The sequence below is a fragment of the Arachis stenosperma genome, chromosome 6 (assembly GCF_014773155.1).
Source record: "Arachis stenosperma cultivar V10309 chromosome 6, arast.V10309.gnm1.PFL2, whole genome shotgun sequence".
In the NCBI taxonomy this organism is placed as follows: Eukaryota; Viridiplantae; Streptophyta; class Magnoliopsida; order Fabales; family Fabaceae; genus Arachis; species Arachis stenosperma.
In genome coordinates, this window is record NC_080382.1 from 22418027 (window position 1) to 22433068 (window position 15042).

General features: G+C 36.2%; 1 protein-coding gene across 1 annotated transcript; it reads right to left on the minus strand.

Annotated features, from left to right (window-relative positions):
* Positions 1-2304: 2304 nt before the first annotated feature.
* LOC130933887 (uncharacterized) lies at positions 2305-2853 on the minus strand. Its single transcript, XM_057863493.1, has one exon. The coding sequence runs from the start codon at positions 2851-2853 to the stop codon at positions 2305-2307; it is 549 nt and encodes a 182-aa protein (XP_057719476.1).
* Positions 2854-15042: the final 12189 nt, after the last annotated feature.

Here is a 15042-nt window from a genome sequence, read left to right on the forward strand (position 1 = left end):
GTTTTGGGCTTATTTTGTGCCACATTTCTAAACATTTCTTTGTAAACTATATTATCAAAGTTATAAGCTTCTCTTTATACTATCTTGTTCATAATTATTATTAAAAGTATTTCAGTAAATTATCACTCATTATAAGACAAAATTGATACTAAATATATCAATTTTAAATTTTTGTATCTCAATTTAAATTAATAAATAATATTTTTTTATTTAAATAAAGAAGACAAATAGTTAAGTCACGCTCAAAAATGTTAGAACAATTACATTTATAAATTCAAATATAAAGTTATTCTTTTCAATTAATGTTTTTGACACGTATTATATCAAGTTATTTTAAAATTTGTGGAATCTCTTTCAATATGCTTTGTAATGTCAAGTGTTTAGAATTGTCCATTCGATCCCTATAATGTAGTACCCAAACTCACATATGATTTCCATAATATGCCGTGAGATATTTTTCTCCTAATATGTACGTCAATTTTTTTGAATAATTAGGTTGATTGGATACCAAATACGTTGACTACTTTGGGCGTCAATCCGATATATCTCCCCAGCAAGGTTTTAACTGAGTTAATGATGGTTGTCTTGTTTAAATATGACAATAAATTTGGATAACAAACTAAGTTATAAAAATTCTATATAACATGTACCAAAGTAGCTTATTGGCTATGCAACGGAATCATTATTGTTTAGTTTTGTTCAAAATAGTTATGTTTGCTTAACAATTTGGTTAATTTAAGTTTTTTGCTGATGCCGAGTATGATTTTCATAGGATGGGTGTTTAAAAATTTATACATTTTTAAACTAAATCTCTCATGAATAGGGGTTGTACCAAATATTTTAAATGGTAAATTCATTTATATTACCTTGAAATCTTGTTGAAAATATCTTGCAGAATAGTTTGTATCTAAATAAACTTACAAAATAGCTTGTAGGTGACTTGACCATTTCCATTCTAAATCCACCACTCTAATCACCTGTTGGTCATCTCCATCCCTTGATCACACTCACAGAAGCTTGCTCATTATTTGTCTCAGCTATAAAAAATAAAAAATGAATATCAATGAAAATATTGATGATTAAAAATATTTTTTAAGTTACACTGTTTAGACTTTGTGGTTAATATTGTACTAAGAAATAACAACTTTCATGAGTAAGTTAGCTAACTAACTTTTAGAATAAATTTTAAAAAATATACTGAGATTGAACAAAAGAAACATGAAACTAAATCTCATATTTAGAAAATATAACTGAATTTTTAAATGATGTACCTATGTTGTTGTATTGAACTTTCTTTATACCAAGTTCCTAAATACTTCTTTGTAGACTACATTGTCTGTTTCTGTAGTTTCATGCTCATTATGACATCAAAATCTTGAGACCTCTCTTATGTGTAACCCTTGAAACTGCAACATATAGTTGACCATGTGTGAAAATAGGTTTCTTTAGTATCAACCTTACATTTGACATGGCATAGAAAATCATTATAGGAAATTATCCTTGGCTTTTATTAATTGACATGGCATAGGAAATCATTATAGAAAATTATCTTCGTTGAAATCTAAATGGTATCCTATGATCAGATGGAGTTAGAGTCATCCTCAGAATGTACACCTTCTCCCCAAGACCATTCCCTGTTAAGATTTTTGCCTCTATGATATGCTTCCCAAGGTTAGTTATAACCATCCGTGTCCCATTGCATAGACCTATCGAGTGGTATATGTTCCTCAATAACATGATTGGGATCCCAACTTTTAGTGTTAGTTCATGGTTAGGGACTCCAGAGCATCTGATTGTGATTAGGAACTGAGGTGTATGTATTGATGTCAAAATGTCATTGTTCGCCTCTGTTTGACATGTAGTATCAGAACTATAATAAGTTTTAGCTTCTGCTGGATTCAAACTTATCATGTAGTTGTTTATTTCATCTACCATTTAGAGTGTGGGTGCAAGTATGGCTCTTTCTTTGACATGGGATACACAATTTGCACCCAAAAACAAATCAAGGTATGTTGCTTTGCATATAGAGACTATAGGATCATTCCAGTCATTGATGAGAATATCTTCGAAAATTTTTATCTTGTCAATCTCATCCATGGATGTTTCACACTTGCCATCTCCAATGGCCAAAATCCATTCAGCAAATTCTTTTATCTCATTGTTTCTTTTCTCAGCCATGTCAACTTGGAGACACATGTTTCTCGTTAGTGACAACAACTTACAACTATCCCATATATATGAGAAATTAATTGTTGCATTAACAATGTCTTTTTTGCTATCCTTTGGTATCACGGGTAATATTTGTCAAAAATCACCACAAAAAATAACTGTCTTACCTCTAAAAGGCTGGTGGAGACTGTGAACATTCTTGAATCTTAGAATATCTCGCATTGTCCTATCGACTGCTTCAATGCAAAGTCCATTAACCATGGGAGCTTTGTCCCATATAATAAGTTTAGCCCTTATTATCAATTCAGCCAAAGGGTTATTCTGTTTTATATTACATGTTGAGAACTCATCGAGATTAAGGAAGATTGTAAATCGTAAATGTGCTGTCCTACCACCCGGAAGTAATAGGGATGCTATCTCACTTGATGCAACCATCAACACAATTTGACCTTTGGATCTGATACCCGTAGCCAATGTTTTCCAAACAAAATTCTTTCCTGTACCACCGTAGCCATATACGAAGAAAACACCGCCTTCACCACTATTCACAGCTACCATAATCTTTTCATAGACTATCTTTTGCTCATCCGTCAGCTTCTGCATATAATCTGCATGTTCTACAGTCAATTTACGCCTATCGTATCGAAGCTCGTCACAAATCAGTCTATTTACACTAGTGTTCATCAACTGTTATGCACATATATCCATATCTGGAAATTGCATCGAAGGGATATCTCTCAAACTGTTGTTGTATCCTCTGAGTATGTTCTCGATATCGATTGAAGTTAACTCCCTTAGTTCTTGATCAATGATGTGTAAGTCTGTGAAAAGAATACAACTGGTTATTGATAAAGACTATCGATGAATTAGATTTAAAAGAATCATGTCAAAATGGTAAATTAGAATAGCATTTGCTTGTGTAAACTCTAATGACATGTATACTTTTTAAAATATAGTATAACAATGATGTAACATTATCTATATACAATTATGATTTTTTTTATTATCATTCTTTATCTAATATATTTTTATTTATCCTTTCTACAGTAATCTGTCAAGGTTGAAAACAATTATGCAATGCTATTGATGTGTGGAAAATGATCCAACACAAAACTCACCGGCAAGTGTACCGGGTCGCATCAAGTAATAAAACTCACGGGAGTGAGGTCGATCCCACAGGGATTGAAGGATTGAGCAATTTTAGTTTAGTGGTTGATTTAGTCAAGCGAATCAAGTATTGGTTGAGTAATTTTGTATCCAACAGTAAGTAAATAGTAGGAAATGTTAAGGGAGAGGGATGAATTGCAGAAATTAAAGAGAACTGAAAGTAAAAGAGCTGAATCTTAAAGAACAAGTAAATTAAATGACTGAAAATTAAAGTGCAAGAAATGTAAATTGCAGTAACTTAAAGTGCAAGAAATATAAATTGCTTGAATGGAAAAGGGATTTGAGGACTGGAATTTCAGAATTTAAGCAAGGGAAATTAAATTGCAACAATTATCAAAGTAAGAGATGATTTGAATTCTACTAGATCTCAAACAGAAATGGGAAATGTGATTGCAGCAGTGGTTTAGCAGAAGAACCAAAAAGATAAAATCAGATCTCAGGACTCCAGAGACTAGATAGCAGATTCTAGATCTCAATTGCCTTCCTAGATCCAAGTTCACAAAGCAATTAAAGAGAAATTAAATATTGCAGCAGTAAAGGAAATGGAATTGAACTCAATTATGCAGAAGGGAAATTAAAGAGATCTTAGATGGAGATTGAGACAGAAGTTTCTCAATTCTTCACACTCAAGATTCAATCAAAACCCAGTAAAGAAAACAAAAGATCAGAGGTAGAAGAAATGAATTCTCTCCTCCAATTGCAGAAAACAGAAAAATGGAAAGTGAGCTCTCAAGTTGACTAAGGATCAAAATTAAAATGAAGTAAGCTCTCTCCAAAAAAAAACTCCCATTCTAATCCTAACTAACACCTATTTATACACTTTATATTTTGGATCTAAGAATTTTGAGTGGGCTTTTTTATTTGGTGAAGAAATGAATTAAGTTGGATTTTTGAGTCAAATTTAGCCCATCTTGCTCCCAGGAGGCTGCCCTGCTTTTGTGGAGGGCAGAGCAAAGAAGTTGTGTGAGGAAGCATGTTGCGTGCCAAGTGTGGGAGAGGCATTCAGGATGCTGCCCTGCCCTTGTGGAGGGCAGGGCAATGTTGTCATGGTGCGGCCTTGCCTCCCTGCCTATGCATCAATGTGCGCGCGCCCAAGCTCCTGGCCGTGCCAAAATGCTGTGCCATGCACCAAGAAATGCTGCCCTGCCTTCCACAAGGGCAGGGCAGCGCAGGCTTTCCTTGTTCTTGGGTGAGGTCCCAAGTTCAAAACTTGCTGGATGGCTTTTGTTGCCTTTTTTTCTTGGTTTTCTTGGTACCAAAGTAGCGCCTAGTTCCTTGTTTTCCTTGTATTTGAGCGCTACTTCTTTCCTTCTTGTACTTGGGTTCGAAACCCATGGGTGGCACTTGGAGAACAATTTCCTTTGAATTATTTTTTATGAGAGCCCGATATTGCTCTTGAAGAGGGCAGGGCAGAATTTTTCCTTCCTTTGTTCCTTGGCATAGAGTTGTGCTCCGCTCTTATGGAGGGCAGGGCAGTGATGTTTTGGAAGCTTGGTTCATTGTTGTGCTCCCTTGGAGGACAGTGTGCTCTTGAGGAGGGCAGTGTGGCTTCCTCCCTTCCATGCGCTACACTCTTTTCTTCCTTGGGTCACGCTTTCTTAAGCCACGCTTCACTCTTTTCTTCTTTTCTTCACCTTCAAATAATCAAAACAACCAATCAAAGTATCACTAAATTCACAAGGTTTATAAATCAATTAAAAATCAATTAAATTTAGCTTAAACCTCATGATTTCGCATCAATTAAATGGTGGTTGATTGATTCAAATAAAACATGCAATTCCACTCTAAATTGCTTACTTATGGTGCAAGAAAGTGCATAAAAACTAATGAAACAAGTGAAATTAGCTTGAGAAATGGGTATATGATGACTTGTCATCACAACACCAAACTTAAATCTTGCTTGTCCCCAAGCAAGCATCAAAATTAAGAGGAAATAAAATGAAAAAAGAAAAGCATACATATCCTTATTAGGCATATAGTAGAACTTGGTTCATGGAGTTTTTATGCAGACAATGATAACTCAGTTAATGGTTGCTGTTACATAATAAACACTTTTCCTCAAAGGCTTACTAAGCTTGCTGTTATAAGGTTTACTCTTTACTTGCTCCCTTGCTAACTTTTCTTTTCTTATTTTGCTTAACAAGCTTATTATTCTTTGAAGGCTTGGTGTCAAATGTTGCAGCAGCCTTTGGCTTTATTTTTTGCTCAACATTTCTTCACCACAGACACATGGCTCACTATTTCCTCCTAGGATCATTGATGCCCAGCATCTCTTTGGATAACTAAATGTTCTGTATCTAGGTTGCTCTTTATTGTGGACTTTCAATTGGCCATCCCAAATCAGTTGATCTAAGTGGCCAGGTTTTGAAATACCCCTTAGAATTTACTTGTCCAAGCATATCCTAGTACAAGAACACCACAGGCATGTGTCCTAGGGTCCAAGCTATTGGTGCCTAGCCTTATTCTTTGTTTTTCTTGCCACATTGGCTTTTTCTTCTTCCTTTTCTTTCTGTTTTATTTTGTTCTCAAGGGATTTTTTTTACTGATAAGAACCTTTATGACAGCAAGCTAGCTCACACTTCAATGAAAATGACATTATGCAGTAATTATTTCATGAGTTATGCATTTAATCAAGCACATATACCACCATTAACTTCCATTCTAACTTATGCAACATTGGATATTTACTTTCTAATTCAAACATTTCTCTTTTATTCAAGCATATGGGAAACAAAACAAAATTTAAAGCTAAGATGATGAATGACAAGCATTATGCAGATCAGCATACTTAATCAAACAACTTCACTTGTAACTAGATGAACACTTTAGCAAGATATACAAGAATTCCTGAATTAAAACTTTTCACAACAACAAGGATCAAGTGTAAATACAACCTTTTAAGTTGCAGCTTTTCATTCTTCCTCCTGTTGCCTCCCTTTTGAGTCATAATGCAAATTGTCTTCAAATGTTGGCTAGTTTTCTGCATAATTCTCAAAAGTTGCCTGCATCTCAAACCCTTAAGTGAATGGTTAGTATGCATGAGTTGAGTATGTCTTTTGGATTTATTTTGGTGTGGAAACACCAAACTTAATTCCTTACCACTGCCTCTGATGCGACAAGTTAACCATATGTGAAACCTTGTGTCCTTGCTAAAGGTTATGGAATTAAAGCTAAAAAGCAATTAAATAGTTGAATAATTTGTCTGATTGCTTGGAGCTAGCATTGTGCAGGAAGTGAGAATGTTCTTTTAAATGAGATTTCGGTGAAACACCAAACTTAGAATCCTTCATTCTCCCTTAAATTGTTTTGGTGTGCAACACCAAACTTAGCTCCTTGCATTACAGACCAATTATTCAACCTTCTTATTGAAATAAGCTAGAAAAAGGAAACTACCTCAGGTTGGGTTGCCTCCCAACAAGCGCTTCTTTATTGTCATTAGCTTGACATCCTCCATTCTTTGATCATGGAGGCTGAAAATCATAGTGCCTCAGCTTTTCACCTCTTATTATGAACTTCCTTCCAGTCTCCTCTTTGATGATCTCTAGGTGTTCAAGTGAAAGGACCCGGTTTATAGTGTAGTATTCAGATAATTGTGGAGACACCTTCATTGGTTGGGTGTTTAACACCACTTTATCCCCTGGTGAAAAGCCTTCAGTAGGGATTTTCTTATTTCTCCACCCTCTTGGCCTCTTCTTCTTTTCTTTCTCAAGAGATACTCCCTGCCTTGGTGGTTCTTTATCTAGGATGCTGAATTTCTCATTTGGGGGTTTTAGATCTAGTTCCTCCTTGACTTCTTTGGTTTGTTGCACCATTTCTACTACTTTCAAGCATGGATTTAGAAGTCTTGGAGTTAACTCATTGACTGCCTCCTTCAAACTTTGATTTCTGGCCTTATCCTTCATAAAATCTTCTTCTTGAATGGGTTCATGCAAGGTTTTAAAAACATGGAATGCTAGATGCTCATCATGCACTCTCAACAACAATTCCCCTTTTTCCACATCTATCAATGCTCTGCCCGTAGCTAGGAAAGGCCTTCCCAAGATGATGGGAGTGTCAGGGTCCTCTTCTATATCTGAGATAACAAAGTCAGCAGGGAGAAAGAATTTTCCCACTTTTACCAACATATTCTCCACAACTCCCAGTGCTTGCTTAGTGGATTTGTCAGCCATTTGGAGAACTATTCGTGTGGACTTCAGCTCAGAAATTTTAAGTTTCCTCATTAGAGACAAAGGCATCAAGTTTATGCTTGCACCGAGGTCACAGAATGACTTCTCAATTGTTATTTTTCCTATGGTGCAAGGTATGTAAAAACTCCCAGGATCATCTTTCTTCTTTGGCAACTCTCTTTGGAGGATAGCACTACATTCCTTTGTCATCTCAACAATTTATCCTTCCTTCAGGGATTTTTTCTTTGTCAGTACTTCCTTCATGAATTTGGCATATAGTGGCATCTGTTCAAGTGCTTCCAAGAAAGGAATATTGATGCCGAGTGTCTTGAATTTGTCCAGAAATTTTGAGTATTGCTTATCCTCATTTTCTTTTTTAAACCTCTGAGGGTATGGAAGTTTGGGGATATAAGGATTCACTCCTTCCCTCTTCTCTTGTAGTTGTGATTCAAGGGTGTTCTTGTATCCCTTTGAAATTTGTACATTTTTGGTTTCTTGATCCTCTTTACTTTTCCCCTCTGTCTCTTCTTGTGGAACTTCTCTGTTGTGTTTGTCCTGATTGATGGCTTCCTTCTTCATAGTCTTCTCACTTTCCACTGTGATTGCTTTGCACTCCTCCCATTTTGTGGCTTTTCCTTTGTCCCTTGGGTGTTTTTCAGTGACATTGGGGAAGGCATTTGCTCTCTTCTCATCCATTTCTGAAATTTGCTTAGCCATTTGCCCCATGTGTCTCTCAAGGTTTCTGATTGAAGTCTCTTGGTTTTTGAATGCCAGGGTCTGATCTTTCCTTACAGCTTCCTGATCTTGTTTTGCCATCTCTTAATTTTTCATGAGTTTCTCCATCATTTTCTCTAGACTTGAGATTCTTTGAGAGTCTGGATTTGGTTGTGGTTGTGTGAAATGAGATAGTTGTTGTTGGAAGTTGTTTGAATTAATTGTGGGGGTACTTTGTGGGTGGGATGTGGATGTGAAAAAGTTATTCTGGTGGTTTTGTGAGTTATTATGGGGTTGGTGATATGTGTTTTGTGAATTTTTGAATTGGTTAGTATTATTGGATGAATGGTTATGGTTGCTTGTGTTGCTGAGGCTGCCAGAGTTGAAGTCCCTTTGTCCTTGATTCTGATGCTCACCCAACCTTGAATTAGAATGAGTCTTCCAGGGTGTCTTGTGTGCATCACCATGAAAATTGTGTTGAAATGAACTTGAAGTGTTGTTCATGCATTGCACCTGCTCAGGGCTTTGTTGCTCAAAATTGAATGTCCCAAAACTTTCTTCAGATTGATTCCACCCATGTGAGGTTTGAGATTGGCGTTGTGTGTTTACTGCAACACCTTGCAGTCCATCAATTTTCTTGGCCATCATTTCTATTTATTGCTGAAGCTGTTGATGCATCTGTTTGTTTTGTGCCAAGAGAACGTCAACACCTTCAAGCTCCAGCACATCCCTTCTCTGGGCTGGTTGGCGTTGTCTTTGATGAGCAAAGAAATATTGATTGTTTACCACCATCTCTATGAGGTTTTGGGCTTCCTCTGTTGTCTTCATTAGCTGCAATGAGCCTCCTGCTGAATGATCTAATGCTTCTTGAGCTTTCTGGGTCAACCCTTCATAGAAGTTTTGGAGTCTATCCCACTCACTAAACATTTCTGGGGGACATTTCCTGATTAAGGCCTTGTATCTCTCCCAGGCATCATACAGCGACTCTCCATCCATTTGAATGAATGTTTGCACCTCTGTTTTCAGCTTGATAATCCTTTGGGGAGGATAGAACTTGGCTAGGAATTTGCTCACTAAGTCTTCCCAATTATTGATGCTTTCTTTGGGAAATGTCTCTAGCCATTGAGTGGCCTTATCCTTCAGAGAGAATGGAAACAGCAGTAGCTTGTAGATGTCTGGATGCACACCACTTGTTTTGACGGTTTCACAAATCCTGAGGAAGATGGATAAGTGTTGGTTTGGATCTTCAAGTGGACTTCCTCCATAGGAGCAATTGTTCTGCACCAAAGTGATAAGTTGAGGCTTCAACTCAAAATTATTTGCATGAACGTTGGGAGAGAGTATGCTACTCCCGCAGTTTCTTGCATTGGGGATAGTGTAAGAGGCCAACACCCTTCTTGCAGGCTGGGTATTGTTGCTCACTCCCTCTTCACACACCTCAGCCTCCATGACTTGCAAGAATCACAAACAAACCAAATGAAACATGACATTCTAATGCTAGAATGTGGTTAGAGGGTTAGGTGACACAATGTGTCAAACAGTTAATGTGCTTAGTTAAAAAGAAAAAAATGCTTAATCTAGACCACCACCTTACTTAATCATTGTCAATCTAATTCAATCCCCGGCAACGGTGCCAAAAACTTGATGTGTGGAAAACGATCCAACACAAAACTCACCAGCAAGTGTACCGGGTCGCATCAAGTAATAAAACTCACGGGAGTGAGGTCGATCCCACAGGGATTGAAGAATTGAGCAATTTTAGTTTTGTGGTTGATTTAGTCAAGCAAATCAAGTATTGGTTGAGTAATTTTGTATCCAACAGTAAGTAAATAGCAGGAAATGTAAAGGGAGAGGGATGAATTGCAGAAATTAAAGAGAACTGAAAGTAAAAGAGCTGAATCTTAAAGAACAAGTAAATTAAATGACTGAAACTTAAAGTGTAAGAAATGTAAATTGCAGTAACTTAAAGTGCAAGAAATATAAATTGCTTGAATGGAAAAGGGATTTGAGGACTGGGATTTCAGAATTTAAGCAAGGGAAATTAAATTGCAACAATTATCAAAGCAAGAGATGATTTGAATTCTACTAGATCTCAAACAGAAATGGGAAATGTGATTGCAGCAGTGGTTCAGCAGAAGAACCAAAAAGATAAAATCAGATCTTAGGACTCCAGAGACTAGATAGCAGATTCTAGATCTCAATTGCCTTCCTAGATCCAAGTTCACAAAGCAATTAAAGAGAAATTAAAGATTGCAGCAGTAAAGGAAATGGAATTGAACTCAATTATGCAGAAGGGAAATTAAAGAGATCTTAGATGGAGATTGAGACAGAAGTTCCTCAATTCTTCACACTCAAGATTCAATCAAAACCCAGTAAAGAAAACAAAAGATCAGAGGTAGAAGAAATGAATTCTCTCCTCCAATTGCAGAAAACAGAAAAATGGAAAGTGAGCTCTCAAGTTGACTAAGGATCAAAATTAAAATGAAGTAAGCTCTCTCCAAAGAAAAAAACTCCCATTCTAATCCTAACTAACACCTATTTATACACTTTCTATTTTGGATCTAAGAATTTTGAGTGGGCTTTTTTATTTGGTGAAGAAATGAATTAAGTTGGATTTTTGAGTCAAATTTAGCCCATCTTGCTCCCAGGAGGCTGCCTTGCTCTTGTGGAGAGCAGAGCAGAGAAGTTGTGTGAGGAAGCATGTTGCGTGCCAAGTGTGGAAGAGGCATTCAGGATGCTGCCCTGCCCTTGTGGAGGGCAGGGCAATGTTGTCATGGTGCGGCCTTGCCTCCCTGCCCGTGCGTCAATGTGCGCGCGCCCAAGCTCTTGGCCGTGCCAAAATGCTGCGCCATGCACCAAGAAATGCTGCCCTGCCCTCCACAAGGGCAGGGCAGGGCAGGCTTTCCTTGTTCTTGGGTGAGGTCCCAAGTTCGAAACTTGCTGGATGGCTTTTGTTACCTTTTTTTCTTGGTTTTCTTGGTACCAAAGTAGCGCCTAATTCCTTGCTTCCTCAAGGTGCTGTGTTCGATCCTTGAAGGTTGAAAACAAGCCAAATTTTGGCTTGTTTTCCTTGTATTTAAGTGCTACTTCTTTCCTTCTTGTACTTGGGTTCGAAACCCATGGGTGGCACTTGGAGAACAATTTCCTTTGAATTATTTTTTATGAGAGCCCGGTATTGCTCTTGAAGAGGGCAGGGCAGAATTTTTTCTTCCTTTGTTCCTTGGCATAGAGTTGTGCTCTGCTCTTATGGAGGGCAGGGCAGTGATGTTTTGGAAGCTTGGTTCATTGTTGTGCTCCCTTGGAGGGCAGTGTGCTCTTGAGGAGGGCAGTGTGGCTTCCTCCCTTCCATGCGCTACACTCTTTTCTTCCTTGGGCCATGCTTTTTTAAGCCACGCTTCACTCTTTTCTTCTTTTCTTCACCTTCAAATAATCAAAACAACCAATCAAAGTATCACTAAATTCACAAGGTTTATAAATCAATTAAAAATCAATTAAATTTAGCTTAAACTTCATGATTTAGCATCAATTAAATGGTGGTTGATTGATTCAAATAAAACATGCAATTCCGCTCTAAATTGCTTACTTATGGTGCAAGAAAGTGCATAAAAACTAATGAAACAAGTGAAATTAGCTTGAGAAATAGGTATATGATGACTTGTCATCAGTTATGAGTATATTGGTGACTTTAGTGGATATTTCATATAAAAGTGACTTGGGTATTCTGGTGAACAATCATAATTTTTCAAGTAAGTATATATCACATTATCACTTTGACATTAGAAGCATAATTATTTGGTTGGAATAATTTTGTTACTCCATAAATCTAATGGCACTGAATGCTTGCCAACATAAACCGTGTGATGTTAAAATGGATAATACTTATTAAAACCACTAACACGATATATAACTCTTTCTTTATATATGGTAAAATTCTCATTGGTATGGCATATAAAATATGATTAGGACCAATCCACACTGTGTAATTACTTTTTGTTGTCACTAATTCATCAGCAAGCAACTAATTGAGTTGTCACACATATCTAAATCCCAAGAAATGAACTACAAAAGTTGTAAAATATAACTATTTAAATTGAATGTCTAATAGGACCAAATCTAGTTAGGTGAATACATTATTATTTAAGCTATAAAATCAGCACTCAAGTTTTAATATACTAAACACAAAATTGTAAGTGTTGAAAGTATGGTTTATTACCTTGATTGTCAAGTAATGCCCTTTGTCTGAATAGAACATCGTCAGATAGGATTCTCCATGTCCTCTCCCATACATGTTTTGGCCTATTCATCGAATTAGAAAACAATAGTGTTGCGAATAGCTTTCTTAGATACTCTCAATACCCCCAATGGCTTGCTTCTTCTATAGCATCGATATATTCCTTATCATCATCCAATAGGCCTTGTGCATAACATGCATCTCTGAATGTGGAGTAGAGAACACCATCAATAGTTATAATCTCTTTATAGCTAGTAGGGCCCCTAACAAAATTCAGAAGTAATCTTAGATAGTATATTTCACCTGATCCCGGTGGAATGAAAAAAATTCATCCAATAACCGAATGAGATTTCCGTGTATACCATTTTCCTGGAGCAGGCTTCCACACAAATTTCGATGGAAATTTCGCATATGTCAAAGAGCGAGCTTCATTGTACTTCTTATTTTCTTCAAACTATCACAGACACAGATTCTTTTTCGAAAGCTTTTCTAGCGACATCAGCTAGGTTTTCATGGTTTTGGAAAACCACCGGTTGCTCTCCTGGCAAGTGAAAACTCAAACAGACAACTAAAAGCTCTCTATAATGGATGTTATACCCAAAGATTCTCCATGCTAATTCACAAGGAGATATATATCTACAATCGTAATACATACTAACTTCATCACATCCATCCTTGTCTGAATTTGATGTGGCACTTTTATAAAATGAAACAGTCACACGGTCATTTTCTTTGGTCACATATTTGAATAAATACTTGATCGATCTTGACTGGTTGCACCACTCAACATTAATGTGTGCGCCATACTTCAGTAAAAGCTTCCTATTGTGTGGGACAACATAACGGTTGTCAAGCTCAACACTTGATTTACTTTTTGTCTTTCCATCCTCTCTTCGCTTGTAAATAGGATAACCATCTTCGTCAACTGTTGTACTATTAACAAATCTCTTGAAAAAGTGTCTTATATACTTTCTATTTTCCATTCATGGTGAGTCCTTCTTGATGTTTCTACATGGTCCGTGCATCATATGTTTCTCTACAGCTTCATAGTATATAGGATCAGTATCCTTATCTGGAATTTCGGCACTTATAATTCGATCAATATCTTCTCCAGTTGGATACTTGTCATCACGATGCAAAAACAGCAAAATGTGCGCGTGTGGAAGTCCCCGCTTTTGAAATTCAATTGTATAAACAACTATCATTAAAATAAATGAAGGCATGAATTAGCATATTTATTAAAGCGAAAATACATACGTTAAAATTTTATTTCCATGACCATGTTTCTTTTATTTTAATACTAAAGATATAAAGAGTTCCACAGTCATTTAATAATGTATATTAAAATTTTTTAAACTATTTTTACTATTTGGCATGAAAACATTTATCAATATGAAATGTGTAGTAAAAAATATATAATTAACATATGATTAAAATACATTCGAATTACTTTCACAATAAAACATCTAACTAATAAATCAATTAAATGGGTAATTTTGCACATAGACCGCCTAAAAAACCAATAAAAATATTTCACTGCATCTTAGTAAAAAATTGACATAAAGGGTTGGTTTGTAATGACTCTTTTATCAAGATTTATTTATTAGTAAATTTTTTTCATGCGATCTATGCGACAAAATATAAATATAGTCAAGGGGGTTATTTACTTGCAATTACCCTTCCAAATATTCTATTCTTTCTGATGTCTTGGATGAGTCGATCCAGTTTGAGTTTGAACGCTCAACAAACCATATCTGGTCGGTCTTCTACATTTAGTTTCCTAATTTTTAGAAAATCTTCAAACTCTAGCCACTTAGGATTACAAGTAAATGTCAAAAACAGGTCAAGATAACCAACAACTCTACAAATTGCCATTGCATCTTGGTAATTTTGTATCATATATCTTGTCCCTCCTACGAAAGATGATGGCAATATTATACATTTTCCCTTTGATGAAGGTGTTGTTTCTCCCATTAAGGCATTAACACAGCTTCTGTTATTTCCTTATACATCTCAATGCTAAATTTTTTCTGATCTAGTTGGATGTATGTTAATCTAGAAGACTCAATCATTGAAAAACTATCCACTAAGAATTGTTGGAATAGTCTTCTAGAATATAATAATGGAGACTCATCAGCTAGCCTTTCTTGTATCTTGTATACAAAAAAATCTTTCAGCGATACATTTTGACGACCCCCTTTAGAATTACTACTTTTCTTATTCAGAGGTATATCTTCCTTGTAACCATCTTCTCCATAAGGAAACAATAAAGGATACTGTAATCTCAAGTATGCAGGATTAAGTTAGTTTATTCTCTGTAATCTTCCACTCTGCGTCTCAACCACAATGTCCCTATCGGTTTTTTCCAAATCAAAGTCACCCACAATAAGTGCAGAAACTTCATTTGTTGATGGCAGATTATACCGTCTACCGTCTTTACCCCTCTTGCCCAACAATCTTAGTTTGATGGTAGATCTATGGTCAGCTCCCATTTTCTTTCGAACCATACGGAATGCCTTTACCAGCACATTATTTTCATCTAACATTTTCTTCAATTCTCTAATAATGTCTTCATTTATCTTATTATTATTTTCT

What these genes read in the sequence shown, in the direction of transcription:
- LOC130933887 (XM_057863493.1), bottom strand. Translation starts at nt 2,853, where the DNA reads ATGAACACTAGTGTAAATAGACTGATTTGTGACGAGCTTCGATACGAT.